General features: G+C 47.3%; 1 protein-coding gene across 1 annotated transcript in view; it reads left to right on the forward strand.

Moving 5' to 3' along the window:
• Positions 1-23,828, forward strand: part of ITGA9 (integrin subunit alpha 9) — a 290,420-nt gene that overhangs the window by 261,522 nt on the left and 5,070 nt on the right. The window contains exons 26-27 of the mRNA XM_025038975.1: positions 729-830; positions 11,877-11,996. Of these exons, the coding sequence (XP_024894743.1) occupies positions 729-830; positions 11,877-11,996 (222 nt within the window). The remainder of the gene's footprint in view (positions 1-728; positions 831-11,876; positions 11,997-23,828) is intronic.

The raw sequence follows: 23,828 nt of genomic DNA on the forward strand, positions 1-23,828 counted from the left end.
TCCCTGCCTTCGAGCCATTTTCTCATTCTCTGAATCGGTGGCTTTGAATCTGAGCCCACACCAAGGTTTCTGGCTACATCTGGCCGGAGGGCTCTTCCCGAGTCTTAGAGGCACCCGTGCCCAGCCCAGGACCCTTCCTCTTCCGGCTGTAGCCTACTTTCTAAGCCAAGTGCTTTCTCCTTTCTCATCTCTCCATCAAGTCCCCTCTTGCCAAGTTAGATGGCTTTGAACCCAAAACAGCTTTATATAATAGCAAAGAAAGTGTTAAAAGTAAGTAACTCATGCGAAGGGTTTGAGGGTTGTGGTCAAGGCAGGAAGATGCTTGAGAGATGTAAATCAGATGCCTTCTGTGGAATGCCAGGCCTGGGTTTGTTTCATGCAATTAAACAGCTTTATTTATTCTCTGCTCCTTGTGACTGTGTCAATATCAATATCCAAATATCTGGCTCTTTCTTGGAAATCACAGCACAAGTTCGCATGTGTTGACAATTGGCAAAACTCCATACTTTTTCAGCATCCACCATGATAGGAAAGAATTCTCAGGAGAGAGACTAGAGATCTCTGTTTATGTGGGTGCCCAAGATGAGAGGTTTCTGGTTCAGTGGTAAAATTCTTGTCTGGTCCACTTGGAACCTTGGAATTCAGTCCTGCCTGGTACCCAGCCATTTTCAAGGCCCAGATGTTGTCACTGAAAGATCTTACAGTGAGTTGTGTTGTTTCCTCCACAGGACAGTTCCTCTGTCATTCAGTTCATGACCCGCGCCAAGGTGAAGGTGGACCCTGCCCTACGGGTGGTGGAGATAGCCAACGGGAACCCAGAAGAGATGACGGTGAGTCAGCCCTCCCTGGTCCAGCCCTCCTCAGAGGGTGAGAGAATTTGGGTGACTTGCTGCTGGCATTTGAGGTTAAAGATGGTTTCTGAGCCAAGGTGTAGGCTTTATGGTAGGCCCAAGACCATGCCTGTCTTGGCGTCCAGGCCCCCATGGAGAACTTCTCAGGTCCACTCTCATTGTGATAGCATTGTTCTTTAGGATTCCATCGTTAAATGAAAGTGCCCTGCTGTGACCAGACAAAGGAAAAATAGTCCACAAGTGCCTTTGGCAGGGCTTGGATTTCCACTCCGAAGCCAAGCCTGTTTTTATCTTCCTCAGACTTTTCCCTGAAACCTCTGCCTTCCCAATAAAGTTGCTCCATGGATAAACACCGGATAAAAACAAGTTGTTTGGAAAACTTAAAGAGGTCACATCCAAACTGCCGAATCCTAGAACCTTCTCTTTCATTCTCTACCTACTCCCTGGTTCTCCACAAAGTGCAGTTGGCACACAGGCCTCGGAGACATGGGAGATTGGCAGCAGCCAGGAGACTTAGTGTGGGAGAGGCTGGAGGGGAAGTGTGGCCTTGGAATTTTACTGCCTTTTCCTGTGTTTCAGGAGTGGGGAGAGGAAGCTTTTCCTTTGATACCCACACTCACATCCTAGGCAGATGGAAAGGGGAGACAGCCGTCTATTAACTGATTTTGCCCACGATGCTCCCTGTTAGCATCTCCTTTCCTGGAATTTTCTTTCTCTCAAGGGTGACTTTACCCCTTCTGAGACACACTGACAGAAGTGGCGAGGTGATACGGATTATTTACTTACAGAGAAAAGATTGTGCACTTATTTTCTGGTAACAGAAAATGTAGAGACACCACATGTCTAACTGTTAGGTTGGGGTCGGACCAAAGCCCACTCTTACAAGACCCCGGTTGGGAAGGATTCATGTAGAAAATAAGTCTTTGGGGACCTCAGTGAAATCTCAGTCATGCTCCTGTGTGTGGTGAGCAGGAGGCGAGAACATTGGCCGGGACAGAGTGAATAGGAACCTACAAATGGGCCAGGATGGGATGCTAAAGATGCACCCGGGCCTGGGCCTGGGCCTGCCGCGCTCAGTGCGAGGAAGGGCTGGCCGGGGTACAGCTTGCCTGCTCTGCCCCCGCTGAGGATTTGTCCAAGCAGTCACCTCACTAACAGGAACGGAATGGAATGAAGTGGAAAGATGCTGGAGTCCTTTGCTACCAAGAGTCAGCATTCCTGGCTATTTCGCTGCTAACTCGTACCTTCGCCCGGGAAGTGAAGGAGAGTGGGGCTTCATGCTCGTAGCCATAGCTCTGGCTTCAAGGTTTTATAGAATGAAACATGTGCCCACCATGAGAGGTCTGGAATATTCTCATAGACCACGGAGTTCTCAGTTAAGAGCTCACGGAGGTGATTAACACGTTTCCTAAAGGTGGAATCCCTCGTGTAACTGGAAAAAAAGTAATTTAAATATATATATATATCACCGGGAACGTTGCTTTTAGAGCACTGAGCTGCGGGATCCAGGAAGACACTGCTTAACATCCCATCACTGGCTTCTGAGTCATCTGCACACCCCCAAAATACCACTTCCATTAATTACTGTTTCATTTCGAGCACCGTAGTGATATTTTCATTATCAGGAGTTCTTTGGAAGAAGCTCTCATTTCAAACTGATTTTTTTCAGTACTTCCAAGAAAAAAAGTAACACCCATAGTAACATAACCCCGCAATGTCCCCTTCTTCCTCCTTTTCGTGACTTTGCCTTTTCAATCCATGAGCTCAGATGAAGTGCTACAATCTGTTCTCAACTTTCCTGGCAGAAAAAAAAAGAAAACGTTTCTGAGTAGGAAGGTTTGCCTTTTAGAACAAACACGTTCTTCCCTGCATGATTCTTCTGAATGCCTGGCTTTCTGTCAACTATTCGTGAGGGTGGCCACCAAATTTAAATTAAGGAAAATGTCACAAGATTTTAGATTAGGCACCGAATTTTCTGGCCTTGGAATGAACAGGAAATGTACTTGCAGCTGTTTTAGAGCAGCGTTTGGGTGAAAAAAATCATATTTTTAACCATCTCAAGTGTACATGGTGGTAAACTTAACTGATAGGGAAATCAAATAATTTTCCTATGACTCTTTGTATCTTTTATTTTTATACCATGGAATGAGTAGTGCTTTACAGAGCATTTGGGTGAAGACCTATAAATATGTCTTGAGGCATTTGCCCTGTTTATTAATAAATAGCTCTAGGGGTACTTTCCACTTAAGGTGTTAGCATGTGTCTGAGACCAATCACACCAAGCTTACCTGGCTTTGCATAGATCCAAACCTGAGAATTCCAGGTAAGACCTAAGAGACTGCAATCGGTGCCAATAATATGTTGAACTTCCTATTCTATTCAACCCAGTTCTTCCTTTTCAGGGGAAGTTGCCAATAACTGGCGGTAGAAGCTCCCCCAGGGCAAACCAAGGCTCCACAGAATCAGCTCTGCTACCGCGAGCCACTCCCTCCTCAGGCTGGATGAGGCGCTTGCAGGAATTACATAGCAAATCCATCTTACTGATATTTTAAAATAGTGGAAAATGTGAGCAACACATAAATCCCCATGCTAGGCTGCTAAAAAGTGACAAACGTCTCTGCCATGTGCTCCTCTAACGCTAAGGGTTGATATCGGGCCAGCCGACCCCTGGGTCTTCTGAGGGCTCCTGTCTGAGCCAGAAACCTCGTTCAACAGTTTAGACCGTGGTGTTGGTGGTAACTGCCTGGGCAAGCTGCAGCCTGAAGGAGGGAATGTGAAAATCTTTGTCCAAAGATGGTTGAGGGGCATTTGTGTTTTTTGCTTTGTTTTGTTTTAAGAAATAATGTACTCGAACGAGCGATGCTTCCTTGCTGATTTGCTAGGGCAAATGCTAGGGGCCCTTCACCTTCTGCCATGGTGCCATGGGAACCATGTGTCCAGAGAGGCCTTCCCCTCCCTCACCCAGCCCGACTGCCATCAGCGTTCCTCACCCTGCAGACGGGAAGACGGGTCATAGTTTTAGCAAGTCCCTGGAGACTCCACTGTGCCTTCCCTGGGTTTGAACCACTAAGCTTCTTCCTCTAGTGAACACAGGGCGTCTGACACATGGGCAGAAGAAATGACTTTCCTAAGATCTCCCAGTGACCAAACCGAGGGCAGTGTCCAGAACTCTTGACTCCCAGCCTGGTGCTCCTCCTCTCCCACCCCTGCCCCCAGCCACTCAGTCACGTGGGAGGGCACTGAGCCTTCTTGGATGAAAGGGCCTGATAAGTGCAAAGTCTCCAGTGTAGAAATCATTGTCTGTTAAGACCGCCCAGGTGCCCTTGGAGCCCAGCTCCCTCATAGTGGCCCTGGCTCTCCTCACCCCAGGTGAGGCTTTTCCTTCTCAGTCCAAACCAGGCCCCAGAATGAAGCCCCATGACTGCAGCCACGCTGTCCCCGCTAAATACACCTGCCCTGTCGCGCCCTAACTGATCAAGACGATACGTTCCAGCCTCATTTGCTCTGAAGCCGTTTAGGCTCAGATCCCAATCTTAGCCCTTTCAGGAAGTCAGTCCTCCTGCTTTGGCCTTTTCCTCAGTGCCCAGGGAGCACTGCATCTCTCGTTGGGGATCAGAAAAGCCTGGGTTCACATCCATCTCCCTTGAGTCCTAACTCTGTGACCGTGGGTATCAGGTAAGCTCTGTAAGCCTGTTTCATTATCTATAAACTAGGAAAGCTGCTTTCTACCTCCCGTTTGTTCTCCTCCCTACCATTGCCCTCAATCAAAGATGCCAGTCAGGATACCTCAGCCAGAGGGACATCACCTCACATGGTAAACAAAGATGACACCAGCTATACTGCTTCTTGATGCAAACTTTATCATTTTTACTGTCACCAAGTAGATCGTGACTTGTACTTCACCATTTATATGGTCAATTGCAGTTAAAATTACATTCCACATGGCAAGAGAGTTTTTTCCCCTTGAACCTCAAATTACATTAAGATGTAGGATGAAGAAGACGGTCATTGGAAGGTCACCACTACCCCCATCCTGTACCATTATCGGAAGGTGGTAGGCCATCATCCTGTCCTCACTCACCACCCTACATTTGAGAATTAACAATAACCATAAGGAATTGAGAAAAAGCCCAACATAGTTTGGCCAAAACACATGAGTCGTATTTCCTAACGGTTACCACTTGCGTATTCATTCGATGACTATTTATTGAAGGCTCGCTGAGGGCCAGGCACTGTGCTAGGCACTGGGGATGCAACAGGGAACAAAGTAGACATGGTCCCTGCCCTCCCAGAGCTGATTGAGAGGATGGCAGGTGGTCAACAAGGAAGCAAACAAAGTGTTTTATTTTAAATTGTGGTTAGTTCTATGGGAGTAACCTGCTTTTGACTGAGGGAGTCAAGGAGTATTTCTCCAAGGAAGCCAAGACCTAGAGAGTGAGACGGAATTAGCTTGCCAAGCTGGGGAGGAGTGCCCCAGGTGTGGGGGAAAGCTGTATGGAGACCCGAAAAGCTTGCCATATTCAAGGCTCAAAGCCCAGTGTGGCAGGGACCTGATGAGCAGTGAAGACATCCATGATGGAAGACACAGGCAGGGTCCACGCCATGTAATGCCAAGGGGCAGCTACAAAGGGAAGCCATCGAAAGCTTCTGTTTGGAGCAGGGAATGGCATGATCCTCTGTATATTCTTTAAAAATCACGGGCTACTGTGTGGAGAGTGGCTTGTAGGGGCGAAGGCTGGAAATAAGACGGCTAGTTAGAAGATTGTGACTATCACATGACAAGAAGCGATAGTGACAGAGATGATAGAAATGGACAGGCGGATTTATCTCAGTAAAGGTGTGGCAGTTTGTGCTAGTTTCATGTAGGGAGAATCTGTCCTAAAGTCTTAGGAGGGATCAAGTGACGTCTTGATGCAAAGCCCCTTGCCTGGTGCATCCTCCTGAGCATTCAGTTAATGGTGGCTCTCACTGCATAAAGACCTGGCCAGGGACAAGATGAACCGAATGAAGAATAAGCCTCTCCCTCCCACAAGTCCCCCAGAGCCTTGGTCAGTTCACTCTAAACCAGTAATTTCCAGTCATCGCCATGATTGTCATCATCGTTGTTTTTTTAAACAAGAGAACCCATATCTAAATTGAAATATGCTTTAGTCAAATCAGAGGTGGGGTTCCTGGGACTCCCCCAGTTTTTATCTCCATTCTCCCTTGATAGGCTCTGCACCCCCTCACTGAACCCCTGGATTCCAGGGAGCCCAAGACTCACGGCTACAGAAGGTTGTATTTTAGGACAAGGCTGTTGTCCAGTTTGTCAGATATTTTTACTAGACAATGAATCGGATCCCCCATAACTAGAAACAAGAAAAAATTTTTGCCCTCACGACTTCCACAGCACCAGCTAGTGCACACTGCACACACACACACACGAGCACACGCACACACATGCCCACAGCACTGTGGCTGTATGCCGAGAATGCCTATGCCAAAGAGGTTAGGACAGGCTGCATGGGAAGAGTGACCACTAAACAAGGGCTCGGGGAATCTCCTAAGTGCACAGGGGGAGTTCAGGCATCACAGGTGAAGTCAGTGCTGTCTTAGGTGAGATCATCAGGAAGCAGACTCCAAGAATAGGATGCTATGTATAAGCAGTTTACTCAGGAAGTGCTCCTGGTGAGACCAGGGCAAAAGTGGAGAGACAGAATAGGGAAAGGGAAGAAGGGATGTGAGGGTGAAATCTCGGCCTGATTTAATGGGGAACTCTGGAGCACCTGAAGCAATTGAGCTGGGCCGTCAAGATCCTGTATCTGTCTGTCATTAGCTGGGGGCTGCCCCAGACAGTAAGCCCCGAGGTACTTTACCCACTTCTGCTGCATCTGGGGGAACATGGCCTCTAAAAAATGCCATCCAGAAGAAGTGGAAGCATGCAAAAGCTGGAAATTAGCACCTCGAACTGATAGAGGGACCCGAAGGAATCTGGGCAGAGAACCAACAGTGTCTGACACAGGTGGAAGTGGTCTCTGCTCAGATGTTGGGTGCTCTGCTCAGCGTGCACTCCCATACCCTACGGGGCCTAATGACTTCACTGTTTCAGGTTCAGTTCCTGTGCTTTGCTAGGTAGGCATTTGATGTGATTATCTCTTATCACTCTCATATTACTCCTGGGAACTCGGTGTAATTACTCTTATTTTTCTGTTGAGGAAATTGAGGCTCCAGAAGGTGAGGGGGCTACCAGCCTGAGGTGCCACAGCTTGTCAGTGGAAGAGCCAGGCCTGGCTGCCAGGTCTGCTTGTTTGCAAGCCCCGCGTCTTCCCTAATCCTTTGTTCCCTTGACCTGTGCTGTCCGGTTGCCCTGCACCCACATGCAGTGAGAGCACCATTGGGAGCAGGTGGTAGGAATCAGTCTTGGGTGGTAAACAGCTGGCCCTCTGCCTTAGGAGCGTCCCTTGGCTCTGGTGGCCTCAGAAGCACATCATGTTCAGACTTAGCAGTCTGTTGATTCTGGAATGCTCTCCGTTGTGGCCTGGATCCTAATCAGGTGCAAGCTGCTCATCCCGAGGAGAATTAGCGCTCTTCAAGGACCCTGCATGGCTTGTGTGAATGAGCTGCTTTCTCCCCCTGCCTTTAAAGACAGGTCCTGAGAGCCATCAGGAGTAGTAGGTACAAAACCTCTCAGCACAGTGTCAGCCCTTAGTACGTTCTCAACAAATGTGACCCATTATTAGCAACAAAAGAGCGAGCACCAGCCCAGCTCATCCCTCTGCAAATTCTAAGACCTAGGAATTCCTGGAACCCAGAAGGCATAGGTGTGGTTGATATCTCCATTTATCACAGCACAAACTTACAGCTTTGGTCTTGCCAAATGCCCAGTTTATTTTCTGTTCATTGATGTCCTCTCTACCAGGCTCCCTGCTCCCTCCAGCCAGTGTGCTCTCTGAAGGCTGAGTACTGAGAGCCCTTTGAGACATGGCAGCCCTGAGAATATTCTCCCAGTGCCCGTAACCCTCCTCTCCCCCACACCTCCACACGCTGTAATCGGAAGCAGGTGAAAATGTCTTTTCATTGTCCCAGATGCTCTTCTCTTTCCACTTTTTACTTTACATAAATCACTTCCCTCTGTGAGATGTGTGTAATGTTGACTGCAGAGAGCATCTTGCTGTTGTATTGACTTTTAGCCGGTTCACCCTCCCCTAGGGTGCAGAGGTGGCACTAACTGAACTGTCCCCTCAGTACTGGAAGCCCTCTGCCCAGCAGAGGTCTGGGCCAGGTGTACCCCATTATGGCCATGTCTTCAGGCCTTCAGGAGATGTGAGCATTTCCGCCTCTGACATTAGGCATATTTGCGATGATCAGAACAGAGAAGTTTCCAGAAACACAGAAGTGAATAATCAGGCACTGTAGTTTAAGTTCACCAGCTCCCTCAGACTGGAAGTTGGCTCCTAGTCATTTGCTGACGCCAGCTTGCCAACTTCAGGTGCATTAAAGTATAGAGCAGCAGGCAAGATGCCCAGGGACTGGGCTATGCCATCGCCCCAGCCTCTTGTCTGTCCTCTGCAGAGGCTCTATTGAGGCTGATCCTCATGCTCCTCATTGGCTTGTGTTTTATTAGCATCCAACACATAAGCCCTTCAGCTTCCGTCTGCAGCCATGCCTCATCCATCCCTTCACTGGTCAAACCCCACCTTTCCCATCTCTCAGCCTCCTACCAGCTTCTAAAAGCAACAGACAGACTTCCCCTCATCCCCATTCTTTTTTCTCTCTTCATACTGGAAATGTGGATCTCCCCTGGGAAAACCACTTCCCCTGCAACCCTCTTACTAGGGCTGTTTGTTCCTTGAACCCCCACATAAAGTTTGCCCTTATCTGTATTCATTTCGCAGCTAGAGTACTCTTTACAAAAAGCAAACCATGTCACTCCCCTGGTTGAAACCCTCCATGGGCCTCTCATTTCTCTTAAGATAAAGCATATAATTCTTAACGCGGCCACTAGTCCTTCTTGTTTCTCCAGACTCATCTAAAACATGTCCCTCTGGCTTCTAGTTCATGTGTTTTCTGTGACTGTACTGTCTGCTGGCAGTGTCTCACCCCTGCCAAGCTCACCCTTGCCAAGCTCATCCCTGCCACGGGGATTTGGCACATGCTGTTCCTTCTCCTGGGAATGATGTTCCCTCTTTGACGCATTAACTTGTGTTTATCTTTTAACTCGCAACTCAAGCAGTTCACCAAAGATCTCTTTCTGACTGCCAAGCCTGTCTCAGTCTTTTATAACCATGAATCTCTCCCTTGGGGCACTTTCCGGAGTTACAATTTTGCATTTATGTGTCTAATCGGCCAGCATTCTATACGAGCTAAAAGCTTCGTGAGGGCAAAGACTGCCCATTTTATTCATCTATGAGTCCCCCAGTTCTTGGCAATAGTAGATGCTACACTCGTCAAATGGATGGATGGACAGGTGGGTGGGTGGATGGGCAGATGGATGGATGGATGGATGACCAGGACTCTTCCCCCAAAGAAATAACATTTGCAGATACGATTTTGAAGTAGGAGAGAAACACACTCAGAGACTCCAGCTTCAAATCCCATCATCTCTTTTGTTATAGACTGAATCATATCCATGCTTCATCTAACATTATGACAGGAAGGACATTGACTTTATTAATTTGTGCATTCATCACATAATGAATCACTAACTCGGTAGCAGAAGAACATGCATTCAAACCCTTGTTTTACTAGAAGTCACAGTTTGCTGGAGTCTATAGACAGGAAGATACATCATTACTTTTCAGAATAAAAAGGACTTAGAACTGGGACTTTGAAGTGCTCACTATGGTTTTAAAAGTAAGCTCTGTGGAGCTCTAGGTTTCTTGAGTTGGTTTGGGGCTGCTGGGGCTGCGGTAGTGGGGGACAGGCTTGGGAAGGGGGCTAAGCAGGTGGGGCTCTGACTGCCCACCTGCTTTACAGCCAGAGTCTCCACTTTTTTCCGTTTTATATACTGGGATGCTACAGTAGGTTTTCTCTGCTAAAAGAAGTTGAAAATGGCCATATTTCTGAAAGCTCAGAAAATGGTTAATCTGGCTGAAAAGAGGAGTGAGCAGGGCAGGCTTCTTGGAAGAGGAGGTGTTAGAGCAGAGTCTCTCTCTTTTTTATTTTTAACTTGACTTTAAATGCTCAGTTAAAAATTTTTTGATGATAAAAAGTGGAAAAGAGAAAAAAAATACCCATAATCTCAGAAACTGCTTATTTACTTATAGAATTTCCTACTATTTTCCTGCAAAGCTGAAGTTGTCTATTAAATTGATATCCTGATTTTTTCCCTTAACATTATAATATTTATTATTTTTCCCATGTTACAATCATGTTTTCAAAAGTATTTATAACTTGGAAATTAGGCAAAAGGATGACATCTTTTCAGGGGCATCCTGGAACGCTCTCTAGCCCCTTTCTACTCAGGTATGATCCATGGACCAGCAGCATGTGCATCACCAGGGACGTACTTGGCTTGTGGAATCTTAGGCCCCAACCCAGACTCGCTGACTCAGAATCTGCCTTGTATCCATGTGATTCTTGCACACCTTAAAATTTGAGAACAGCCTGTGGTTCCACAGGCTGCCTAATTCTCGAGGGCCCAGCTTCTGTGAAGTTACATATTAACCTGTCGAGGACTGGTAAGTTATAAATGACTTTTGCCAGAAAAGATGACAGTGATTTCTGTCTGGCAGAAAATAAAATCCCAAAGGTTATACAGTTTATTGCCTTCTTGAGTATTAACCAGTTGTGCATCTGATTTCAGAATTCTTTTTTTTTTTCCTGTGACTACACATATGTTCAGATCCTTCTTTGAACTAGCTTTACTATCTTGCTTATTCCTTCAGTAATGAATTAAATAAGTCTTTAACACGTGTTCACTGTATTTTTATGTGGGAGTCATGTTTTAACTTTTTGCAAATCATTCTTTGACAGCCAGATTTATTATCATCATATTTCATTTTGTGATTGATCATCACCAATATAAATAATTCTGTAGTGAACATCTTCGAACTTAAAACTTTTTCTGTATGTTATGTTTCTTGGCTTTGGGTAAATTTTCAAGTCTAGAATTACTGGATCAAAGGGTAGGAACATTTTTAAGATCAGCAATATTGGAGTTTATCAAATAGGCAAGAGCAGAAGAGTATTTCAGGTGGTAAAAAGCAACATCTTCGAGGCAAAAGACCACAGGTCTCCCAGGGACATAACTCCAACTAACCGGAATGTGAATGAATCCATGTCCTGCGAGGGGGTAAAAAGGTAGGAAGGAGATCAGATTGTAGGGAGCCCGGTACCCTGAATTATATACTCAGTATGAAGAGAAGCCATCGACAGTATAAGCTGAGAAAACGACGAGACGAGACCTGTGTTTACAAAGGTCACAGGAGGGAGGCCTCTCCAAGTTTCCTGAAATTGTGCTGGTGAGAGGAGACCAGACCTGAACTGGATATGGAAGCATGAGGACGGAGAAAAAAGATGTTTAGAGAGCGGGGCTTGACCAAGTTCACCAGCTCGTCGATGGTGGATACAGCCCCGCGTGTTAGCGCTCCTTGACTCTCGCCGTAGTCCATGCCGCTGCTCCTTCCTTGGTGCGTTTCTCCATGATGTGACTTCTTAGAACCGTAGGGTGCCAGTAGCGATGGCGCTAATAGGAGCTCCTCCATGTGTCAAGGGTGGGCTCTGCCAGCTGCCATGCTGGGGGTCTGCCCGCATTGTCCCCTTGAATTCCCTGGGGAGGTGCTCAGAGCATGAGAAAAAGGAAGCTCAGAGAGGTGAAGAACCTTGCCCAGAGTCACACAGCTACTGAGTATATGCCACAGAGAGTCCTCACTTCCATTCCTAGGGTGACTACAGTGGTTTGCTGGCATTTCTATTTCATTTGTCTCCATGTAGGAAGGAACGGTTTCTGCTCTAGTTCATGCCAGGTGTCAAGCCCGGACTATGCTCCATCATGCTATGGACACTCCCAGTGGGGAACATTCTCACTTTCGCTATGCCTCCTAGGTGGTCTTCGAGGCCTTGCACAACCTGGAGCCCCGTGGCTACGTCGTGGGATGGATCATCGCCATAAGTCTGCTGGTGGGAATCCTCATCTTCCTGCTGCTGGCCGTGCTGCTCTGGAAGGTGAGTGTGGCGACGCAGGTCCCCATGGAGCCCCCACCTGTGGACGCCCAGCCCTCCTACCTCACCAGGGTTAGAGATTCTTTGGAAGAGCATTCCTGTTGGAACTTCCTTCACGGCGCAGGTACAGCACGCAGAGGGCAGGGTCCCCTTTGAGCAGCGAACGCAATCTTGGCTCCTTTCGAGGCCCTTCACAGCTGAGGATTGAACTAGTTTAGAGGGAGAGCAAAAGGCTCCTTCTGCCTTTTTCTTGCCTTCCCACCACTCCTAGGAAGGTGGGAGCCTAACTCCAAAACAGAAGGGTGGGGAGTAACAGTTGGGACTCGAGTGGTTCACCATTTACCTAGGGAGAAACAAACAAACAAAAAAAAACAAGAGAAGGAACCACAGAACAATGCTGTTCCCCTTCCCCATGTGGAATATGAGAAAGTTTTCTGCCCAGACAACTCGGGTAACGGTGATAGGCTCCGCGAGTCCTGCCTGGGGGCTGCAGGGTAAGTTCTCCTGCCCCGCAGAGGTGCATTGGGAGGCGACCCCAGGTGCACGTTCGCCCCGCCTCCTTCACCAGGGAACACTTGCTCATCCTTTGTATCTTGCCTCTCGTCACTTTCTCCAGGAGAAAGGGGCGTCCTCACCCCCAGGTCTAGGATTGTGTCTTTGTTTCACACTCTTCTCTCAGAGTTCTGGAGGCCTCTGTGTTCATCAGTGAGGGTGTCAGCCATTATCTGATGAAGGTCTCTCTCCCATGGAAGATCTGTTCCCGTTTTCACTGTGCCCCAGCTTCGGGAAGGGCACTGGGGACCGTAGCTGGGGCTTCCTGATATTTTAGCTCTGCTTTTCCAGTGTTCCAGGTTTCAGATGTAGAGGGAAACAGCTTCTATTATTTTGAGGGATGTTTTAAATTCAAATAATTAATTTCTTTGGGATTACGAAATAACTTGTATTTATGGATCAAACAGAGTAACATATTAATAAGAAAAATTAGTTTCATTTATTGGTAGTAACATATCAATGAGTAAAACATTCAGGAATTCACATCCCAGAAATAATCGTGGTGAGCACAATGTTGTCTCTTCTTGATCTTTTTTTTTTTTTCTGCGAAATAGATATAGATCAGGCATTCTCATAGTACCTCCTTATTTTTGAGTAGTATATTAAATTTTCCGATAATATACTTGATATGTTTTCAGGTGCAGTACCACTAAAATTAAAGCAATGGGTTCAATTATTAATCTGAAAAAATATATAATAAATACACTTTAAGAAGTCTAGAAACACAGGAAAAATATTTTACATTTTTCAGACTGGCAGTTGGACTGATTGCTTTAAATTTAGAGATACTTCACCTGAAAAAGTGTCTGGAAGTTGAACAAAACTATATTGAGCATATTACTTGAAGATAAGTTTATCCTGTGTTCGTGCTTTCGCAGCCGAGGTTTCCCTGAACACAATATCGTGCACATCCTTTGTGCTGTTAAAACTCGTTTCCAGCGCTGTCTTCAGGCTGCAGGAGTCACATTACTCGCCCAGTCCCCTGATGTTGGAATTTAGGTGGCTCCTGGGTTCACTTCTTTCAACAGTGCCAAAGTGAATATCCTTGGAGCCAAATATCTGTACAATCCTTCATTGTGTGCTTAAGACAAAATCCTAGAAATGGAATTAATGAGTCAAAAGAAATGCATATTTTAAATCTTTTATTGCATATTGCCAGTTGCCCTCCAGATAGGTTATTCCAATTCACCCTCCCACAAATGGTGTGTCAAAGTGCCATTTCCTGTGTATTTGCCAGGAGTGGATATTACTTTTCTTTTTTTTTTTCTAATAATCTGCCAATTTGTTGTTTGTTTAATCTTTGTGGCCGGATAGATTCTTAATTCTTCCTTTAATTCTTCCTTTTCTCTAAATCCTTTAAATCCTTCCGGCTGAGACAGCCTTTGGTCTGTGGGTGGAGAACAAAGCCAGCTCAGTATTTGGGATCTGAAAAGACAGTAAGAGCTTTGGGGGGTGTATGTGTGTGTCTGTGTGTGTGTCTGTGTGTGTCTCTATGTCTGTGTGTGTGTAATACCAACAAAATACAGAAATTTATTTTTCGTAGTGTTGGAGGCTGAAAGTCAAAGACCAAAGTATCAGCAAGGTTGATTCCTTCTGAGGCCTCTTTCCTTGACTGGCAGATGGCCAAATTCGTGTCCATGTTGTGTGTCTGTGTGTGTGTATCTGTGTGTGTGTGTCTGTCTGTGTGTGTGTGTCTATGTCTATGTGTGTGTCTGTGTGTGTGTGTGTGTGTGTGTGTCTGTTCCTTCTGCCTCGAGATGAGAGGAAATGCTGTCCTCCATGGTTGCATACATGGGACCGGACAAGGACACGGAGTGGGGAGATGGTGACTGTGCCCCACATTCTGTCATGGCTCGGATGCCCTCCTTCTGGCCACCCCACTTGGCTCTGCTGTGCAAGGGTGTCCCATCTCCTGAGAACGTGCTTTCACCTGCCATTTGCTTAGCTTGGCTTTTGTTGTGTTTGTTTAAAGAATGTGGTTGTGGGAGGTGGCTGTCATCGGGTAGCCAGGACCCTGAGGTCACCCAGTTCTGTGTGATTCAAAGAGCCAGGACTTGTGAAGGCAGACATCACCCCCTGCCACAGACTGGGTGAGAGAGCAGAGTGGTGGCACTCGAGGGGCCTTAACCTAAACAAGGTCTTGCCATTGCTAAGAAGGTAAGAAAAGCATCTAAAAACGTTTTTGAGGGAGCTGTTGAATAACGTCATGTGGGCCAAAACAGCTCATCATCCAAGAGCAATGTTTCATTTCAACTAACAGTTATTGGACCCTTGCTTTCAACCACACCAGGCTCGGCACCCAGAAGCAACAGTGACTGTGACTCTTCCCTGCCCTTGAATGCCTCGCCATTGAGCACACAGACCTGTAAACATAGTTGAAGGTGGTGAGGCCTGTGCAGGAACTTCTCCGGAAGCTGAGAAGAAGACATCGTTAATCCCCCGACCCTTGCACCGTAAAACGAAAAGGCCGTAGAGTACCATGTGGTAGATGAGGGCACGGGCTTTACAAGCTGACAGCTGTGTGGCCTTGGGAGAGTCACTTACTGTCTGTGACCCTCAGTTTCCTCCTCTGTAAAATAGAAACAATAGCACCTAGCTTGAAGTGGAGAGGTAACAGGCAGAATGCTTAGCCCTGCCCTTGACACATAGACAACCCCCGGAAAAGTCAGAGGACATTTCGCAAAGGAGGTATCATTCAAATCTGACCTTGGTTTGGTTTGAGTTTTCCATGGGCGGAAGGGCAAATGGATATTTCATACAGAGGGAAGAGGCGGAGAGAAAATAAGCAGGGTTTGTGGGGAGCAGCTTGTGAGGTGTGTCAAGGGAGGGCAGTCCGTGACCCACAATGAGATCACCTGCCTCGGCTGCTGATCAGAAGAAAGGCGGAAGCACAGGGGTCTGTAAGCGGAGCAGTGGTGCCACCAGGTCTGCCTGAAGAGGGAAATCCGGGGACAGGATGGGGCGAGGTCAGTCGCCATGGGTCTGCAGAGCTGGGGACCAAGTTCAAACAGGCAGGATTTGTTGACTGGTTGGGCTTGAGAGATCAGGAAAGAGAAAAAGTAGCAGTCTCTCGCTGTTTTTAGCTTAGGCAATGAATGTTTCCTTCAGCCAGGGTAAGGAAGGCAGGGTCTGAAGTCATTTTGGAAGAGGAGGAGTTTGGTGTTGGGCTTTCTGAGTGTGGGTGCCCACAGGAGACTAGACTAGGCTTGACTCACTCCCAGTCACCCTCTCCTAGCAGAGGGAAAGTTGGCAGAATGACGTTCCTGTCACTTCACTAGCCTGGGCAGCTTTCACTCCAGCTTCTATGGCCAAACATACTTATCTTGGGCATCACAGAGGCCATTTTTTTTTTTCAGCTGAAAAAACAACAACAAAAAAAAACAAAAACAAATCTATCCACAGCCACTTAAGCAAGAGAGAGAATTCTGTGGCTGGAGGACACTCAAAGATCCCAAAGGGAATATGTGCTTCCAGACCCAGAAAGTGTCCAAAACCCAAGGCGAGCATTCTCCCTCCTCCCCTCACCCCCTTGCCCTACACAGCCCCTTACCCCTACTTCTCTACACACCGGCGTTATTCTTTTCCATGGCACGCTGGCTTTCTCCACGCTTCCCTACCCCCAGCAGAAAATGGTCGCTCCAGCCGCTCCACATTAACATCTCTGAGATTGCTAGCCACGGATACAGACTGAACAGCCACCTGATTCCCAGTTCTACAAATCTGGGAGGAAGAATCTGATTGGCTCAGCTTAAGTCAAATGTTCACTCTTATCAACTGTGGCTAGAGGCAGGGAGTCGTCTGGGAGAGAATCTGACTGTCCCAGTTTGGGTCACATGATTCCTACTGATCCAAACAGCTGAGGCTAGGGCAGGAAGAAGATGCAAGATGAAGGTTTGGGGTGACGGCGTGAGGGTGGGGGTGAATCCCAGAAAAGAAGGAAATTAGGCAGATACCCCACAGGCTTTCCCCCCAGCAGAGTGTCATGGTTGTTAGCGGTGCCAAAGCTTAAGTTGTAGGCTTTTATATCATACCGGTTAGCTGTTGCTGCCTAACAAACTGCCCCCAAATCAAGTGACTTTAAACAACCATTCCATCACATCTCACAAATATGTGGGTCAGAAATTCGGTAAGCATTTGGCTGACTGATTCTTCTGCTTCCCATGACATTGAGTGGGCTCACTCGGTGGCATTTACCTGGTGGCTAGCTAGACTGGTCTGAAGAGTCCAAGACAGCTTCACTCCCATGCCTAGCACCTTGCTGAGGATGGCTGGGAGTCTGACTCAGCTGAGCCCCTGTCCCTCTCCGTGTAGACCCAGGGCCTCTCCATGTGGCCCTTCCAGCAGAGTGATCTGCCTTGTTACCTGGCGGGAGGCTTCAAGAGAGCATGGTCAAAGCTGCCAGTTCTCTTAAAGGCTGGCCCAGAATTGGCATACCATCATTCCACTATACTCTGTTGGGCAAAGCCATCACATGCCAGCTCTGATTCATAGACCCTGCCTGTCAGCAGGAGGGGTGGCAAAGGGTTTGTGGCCATCCTTTGTCCACCATATTTATGATGTTCAGAAATATAGGCAAAACCTTAATCTCTTCTTTGAAAGTTACTATTGTTTTAAAGTAGGTGAAACCTCATCTGTCTTTCATAATATCATAGATAAAATCACAATTGAACTCCTTTAGGAAAAAGAAAGCGAAGAGTAAACCTTGGTACAGCATGCATGAATGCACTCATCATTCAGAGTGGGCTGTCTCTTCAGACAAAGCTACAGTGCATCAGGGGCTTGGCAGAGGGAGTTTCTTTAGGAAAAATTCTTTCTTAAATGGCTAACTAATTATGATGACTTTATAGGAGGTTGAAAAGGGCAAATGAAATGTAGGATTACTTTGAAAACCTACACATTCCTACAACTTCAACTACAGACTTCTTATCAACTCTAATTCCTGTATGTATAACCTAAGAACGATGCATTACGTGTAGTGACTAGAGATGTAATATCACATTGACGGTCCAGTGCATAGAAGTCTGTCGATTCATAGGCCCGAAGTCCAGCTTAGCATTTGACTGATATGGCAGGTCTTAATGATTCTGGCTTATACTACAGTTCATATACAATTCCTTTTAGTCCTTTCAAAAGGAAAGCCACCGAGTGGTACCCAGTTGCCACTGCTAACCAGGAAACACATCGTCACTAGGGCCTCTGAAGATAGGTAGGCAACCTCGAATCCTCTTCCTTTTATAGAGCCACATACTTTGAAGTTCCCTTAAGAGTAGCTCCTGATACCGCTACCTATGGTCGTTTGTCATTGCCTTCAGCTCATGAGCCAAAATAATCATTTCCAAAAACGTGTCCCATAAACACAAATCGTGGCATGGTACTGATAATGGAACAAAGCAGTTGGCTGTGCTTATACATTCTTTCAAAGTCAGGCCTTCAGGTCAGCATGCTTTACACTTGCCAGATGACCAGTGCCCTCAGCAAACTGTACTGTGTCCTTACTAGATGACAGGCTCTGGGCAAAGGGACAGAGGCGAACAACACAGCCCTCCCTCCATCTTGAAGACCTCTGGGGAAAAGTTAAGTGACCAGAAATGATGGCCGAGCCTAGTACACCTTGCGCGGTGAGCAGGACTTGGCAGACGAAGAAGCCTGTGCCACCAGCTGGCCCTTTGTACGTGTCACTGCGGTGGTGCTAACTCACCGATCATCCACTGTTTATCTAAAATGGAAACCCCTTACACGGTCATCAAAAACTCCATGCTTCCTGCCTGGCGCTTAGCCTCCTCCTCTCTCTCTGATTCTGGGCAGACCCCGGAGCCTTCTAGAAGGTCCTTGGGCTGGCATCTCAGGCACTCTTTCATGCTCGATGGCAGCAGGCCCTGGCTCCAATGCAAAATCCACAATGAGGGCCCCGAGCTAACCAGACCCTTCTTCAAATACTGAAATGGATCCTAATCGGCTTTCCCAAAGCCGGGATGTTAGCAGACACTGGGAGCCATAATTTAAACTTTATGTGCGAGAATTACAGTAGCCTGCCAAACCACCACACAGGAAGAAATCTTTGAAATGTGAGACTCTCTTAAGGGAGAAAAATCCAAATGAGTCTCCTCTCCTTTCCTTTACCTCCCGACTGGGTTCGAAGCTGCCTGGGCCTGGTCCCTCTTCGAGATGATCATGAAGGCCTGTTTATAAGAGAAAGTGTAATTGTTCAGAAGTACGGTAGGGGTAACAACTTTGGATGTGACTTGTACCCTTGAAGAGTGCTTTCAGCTCAGTAAGCAAGGCTTTGACTCAAGTGGTAAGAGAACGGAGAAGCTGGGATGTCTTTCATTTGGAAGAAAAAGCCTCCTTTGGGGCCCCAGGCAACTCCCACCCTCTCCCCACTCCCTCGTGCAATTTGCCAAAACACACAGGCCACCACTCAGTGATGGAGGAAAACTCTGCATCACCCCCTTCCTCCCCACTGCTTTCAGCCAAGGAACCTTTCCCCTCTCTCTCGTTTCCCCCTTTGTAAGCTGAGATGGCTTAGAGCAGAGGGCAGTGCCATTGCCTTGCCAGCCCTGTGACCAGTCCTTCTCAAAAGACCCGGGACCTGCTGGCTCCTTCCCTATACAAGAGGTAGGCAGCGGAGTGTGTTGTCGACCCTCTGAAAAGGCCCGCCTCGAACCCTCAGCTGGGGCTGTTCCAAGAGCTTGCTGCTTTACGGCTGGCTTTGGGCTCCTAGTTTTTGAGAGCATTACTTCTGACCTCCAGCAGAAATACTTGTTTATTTTTCACAGAAAAATAAATCTGTGAAATGGCTTAGTGAATACGTAAGGTTTGGAGGCCCCTCCAGGATCACTGGGGTTATCACCTCCCCTCCAACCATGCTGTGAGAAGCCATCCCTGCTTCTCCTCCAAAGAAATAGAAAATGCGCAGACACACACGCACGTGTGCATATGTGTGTGTACACACACACGAACACCCTTCACACTGTCTCAAAACCGTGTGCCAGAGACACTCCGTGGGGACTTATTTATGTTTGCAAGTAAATATTAGGCTGACGTTTGCATGGTCGACATCTCGAGACAGAGACATGCTATGTAAATAGTCAAGAAACAGAAGAGACCCATAAACAAGAGGCCCTGAGCTCATCCAAACAAGGACTGTGTCCGAGGTCCTTGGAATAGCTGCCCAGAAGGCAACCGAAAGACCAGGGAAGGTGGGGGGTGGGGCTTACACAGGAGGCCAGATGCCACGGAGTCCAGGACAGTTCCTCACCCCAAAGGGGGCTGGGAAGAGGCAGGTGCCCAGGCCAAGACTCCAGAGCCCAGGCCTTATTTCCCCCTAGACCACCTGCTTCCCTAATTACAGCTAGTCAAGGGAAATCTGCTATTTTCCTAGGAATTTTCTGGCAGCTTGTGGATACAAGTGTCTATCAGAAAGTGGTGTGTGGCTGTCAGGAGGGCTCGGGGAGCCGCCCTCTGGGGCTGCAGGCCTCCGGAAGGACTGGCACACACAGCTCCCCCAGCTTTCAGCAGAGCAACTCCTGGCCCGCGTCTCTCCTCCTCCAGGGTTTCCATGAGTGTTTCCTCTGCTGCAGACAGAACCATTATAAACAGGGCCTTGTGCTCCTCAAGCAGCAAAAGAAACCCCAGAAGTTTCCAGAAAAAGTGCAGGAAAACATTGACTCCATTGGATTGGAATTGAGTGTGGGGCTGCTGAGGGTCCAGCTTATACTAAGCTCTAATCATTTCCCAGCATGCTCAGTGCTAGCTCAGCTGGCAGCAAAATCATAGGTTTACCCAGCACTTCTCAAAAATTTTCTCCAAAGTAGCCATGAGCGCTAATGAAAGTGTGAGTATATGCCTAAGGGAGGCCTGATACAGGACAGAAATGTCTTTGAAGTCTTGATTTATCTTAATTTTTAAGAATTTTATAGAAATTGAAATTTCAGTTTCCCTCAAATTTTCAAAAGCTCTTTTGAGAAAAATCGGCACCAGGCAAGGACTCAATGCCTTGTGCCTTCTTCGCCTGAGTCCTGGATACATAGGTATGTGCCCCACAGGCTGCAGTCCCGAGTTTGCTTTTGGGACCAACAAAAAAAGCTGTCATTGTGTTTCAGGGCTGAAAGAGGGCTGAGAATGCCATTGGTCTCTTAGGCAGAGACAAAGACATTGGGGTTTGGAGCCAGAAAAGGACCTACCCTGTAGCCCAAGGGGTAATTAATGGGATCGTCAGCAGTCAGGACCCTGGGTTCCCTATGCCACATCTCTCCCATATGACTCTTCTGAGAAGGTCTGATGGCACTGGGCAGGTCTGGTGCGATACAGTCATTTGGGGGCCATTACTTGGTAAACTCGGAACCTGGGCTTTGGGTTCCATATCAAACGCCAAAACCATGCTCTAAACAACAGCATAAAGGCGATAGTCTCTTTTTCTGAAATAGAATTAGTTCGACCGTATGAGAAAAAAAGTTACTTTGACAGAGCCACCATTGGACTATAGAGCATCTTTGTGCAAACTAGCGAACAGCACCCTGTCCTCCAGAAGCTTTGCTTCCACCTGTCAAAAAAAATTCAGAGATTCTACTGGTTTTGTTAGAAAAAGACACTCTACTGACATCTGCTGGAAAGTACTTATCATACATTTACACACCTGTGATACGTTTGCTGTGAGTGGCACCTCACCACACACACACTTATGTGCAGCTCACAGCCTGCACTACTGTACTCAGCACTTCCTAGCCATGAGAGTGGACTGTTTTAAGAAACGGTCTTTGGCTCCAAAGAAGAAGGACAAATGTCAGTGATACTTCCATCTAGAGACTACACTGAGGTTGTTTCTGGAGCGGGGCTCTTGAGACGCTGCAGGGTTGGAGTGGGGCAGAGAGTTTGTAAGGCTGTTTCCAAGAGCAGCGGGGGAGGTGACTTTAGGACTAGTGCTGACTCCACTCGAGAGAAAAGAGCTTGCTTCTGGGTGCCTGCAGGGGATGACTGCACCTTCACTTTTTGGTAACACACATGACACACGTAAAACATGAGTACACCAGAGCCACATGTGAGAGTAAGTCCTCGATGGGTTGTTTGTGCACTCTGTCAAATCCTTACACTAGCACAGCTATGAGAAAGTGAGCCGACTTTTGTCTTTCTTAGAGGTGAACAAGGAAAGCCTGTTCAGCAAGGCACAGTGATGCTCTTTATATCTAGAACCTGCCAGCTGCCTGTCTGCCACCCTGTGAGTGTTGATTCATTCAGTAAGTCAGGCAAAAATTATGGCGTCCTGTATCAGTTACCTCATGCCACATAACAAGTCACCCCAAAGTCTTGTGGCTTTAAAGCAACAACCATCCGTATAGCCCACAGTTCTCTGAGTTGGACTGAGTTTAACAGGGTGGTTTTCCAGTCTTAGTTGGACCCACACCTCCAGGTGGGTGAGGGTTGGCTGGTCTAGGAGGGTCTCAGCTGGGCAAAAAGCACAAGTCTTGCCTCCAAGGAGTCCTAAGACCATGGGAAGGATGAGAAGGGTGCAGACCGTTAAAATTCTGCTCGATTGGTGTCATGGAGAGATATGTAACTTCTCCGGAATTGAAAGTGAGTAACATGGGCTTGCTGAAACATGACACCATCGGCAGGCAGAGTCGTGTGCTCAAGAGTCTTATTTCCAAATTATATCCAGCCTTGTTTTTATGATTACGTTCTGCTCAGCCCAGAAGGGGCACCTGACATGTTTGTCTGGTCAGCCACATCTCTATCTATGAAGAATGATAGTTCAGGCAATAACTAACTTCTTAGTCAGACATTTCTGTTCAGTCTTGGGTTGCTTTTCCGGCCTTCTGTGCTCTGAGGGCAATGACAAGGACCTTTTTCTAATTATCCAGAACATTAACGTCAAGCCCCTGTTCCAGAGGGGAGAAGGTGGTAGGGATTTCAGGAGAGAAAGTGTCTGTGCGGGGGTATCGGACAGTGGCGTTCTGACAGATGTGGCCTTAAGCTGAGATGAAAACTGCAGAGCTAAAAACACTAGAAACTCCATGTCTGCTCACAAAACTGGCCGTGAGGAGGGAAGCTCAGAACACGAGACCCTTAACCAGTTCTTGTAAGGCAGCTTCTACCTGCAGTCATTCAAACTGCACCACTTCGTTGCCTCCTCTCTGAGCGAACTCTCAGGAGGCCCTTGGCAATGCGAGTGAAGATGTTTCCTGGCATTTCTGTGGGTGGTTCTCATCTCTGGCTACAGTAGAACAATTTCTGACCCCCATTTGCTTTTCCTTCTTTGGGGGAGTTCACATCATCAGGTGGCTGTGGACGCTTGACTCATAAAGGAACGTGAAGACTAATGCACAAGAAACAAAGAGTGAACTGTGCCCGTGAGAGCTGGGTTTGCTTAATGATTTCCTCAGGGCAGGTTTATCTGGGCATTCACTGTTGGCAGCAGACGGTAGAGATGACTAGTCTTGAGCATTTTCAAATGAGACTACGGGAATTATAAGCTCATGACAGTGTGGTACCACAAACCTGCAGTACAGCAGACCTCCCAGCAGCAGACCAAGTGTGTGTGTGTGTCTGAATTCCTCTATTCAAGGGGGTTGAAAGGCAGGATTTGCGGGCAGGTCATTTATTTGAATGGTGACCTCAAGAAACTCTGATCGGAGCAGGGAAGCAAGACAGGGAAGAGAAGGAAGCCGATAAAGGATGTGTCAAGCTGGTTAGCACTGCAGTCAAATTCAACTGGGAAACTGGTTGGACATGCACCTCAGGATTATCTCCCCCAGCGAGAGTGGAGACTGGAGTACACCCAGTCCGGCCAGTCATGCTTAGGGACAAATGCAAGGAGGGATGTCTGACCTTGGAAACAGACACCACTAATGCTGGTGAGCCAAGGGCATGAGATGCTAGGTCACCCTAGGCATGAGAGAGAAGGTCAGCTTTGGGCTACAAAAAATTGCTTAAATATCCGACAGTAAGTGCCTGTGATGACTGCGTGAGAAAAACTAGAAACTTAACATGTGAGAAGCCATAAGACTTCAGTAGGAAAGGTCTGTTCAGAATCAAGCTAATCTGGGTCAGGGTGAGACGCCAGTTCTAGGGGAGTACACGCTGCTGGCTGTGGTGCACTTATAGCATGAGTTTTACAGGTTCGAGAGAAAAATCTAGATGACAGCAAGGTAGAATGCAGACACTTTCAAAAGCCTATTATGTGGGAGCAGCAATTATCAAATTAGTCCACAATGGCTAACATCTCTCAGGACATTAATAGGTTTCTCAAAAGCCAATTAAACTCAGGAAATATCAAGCCCCCAAGTT

Source organism: Pteropus alecto, unplaced genomic scaffold, assembly GCF_000325575.1.
Source record: "Pteropus alecto unplaced genomic scaffold, ASM32557v1 scaffold10, whole genome shotgun sequence".
NCBI classification, from domain to species: Eukaryota; Metazoa; Chordata; class Mammalia; order Chiroptera; family Pteropodidae; genus Pteropus; species Pteropus alecto.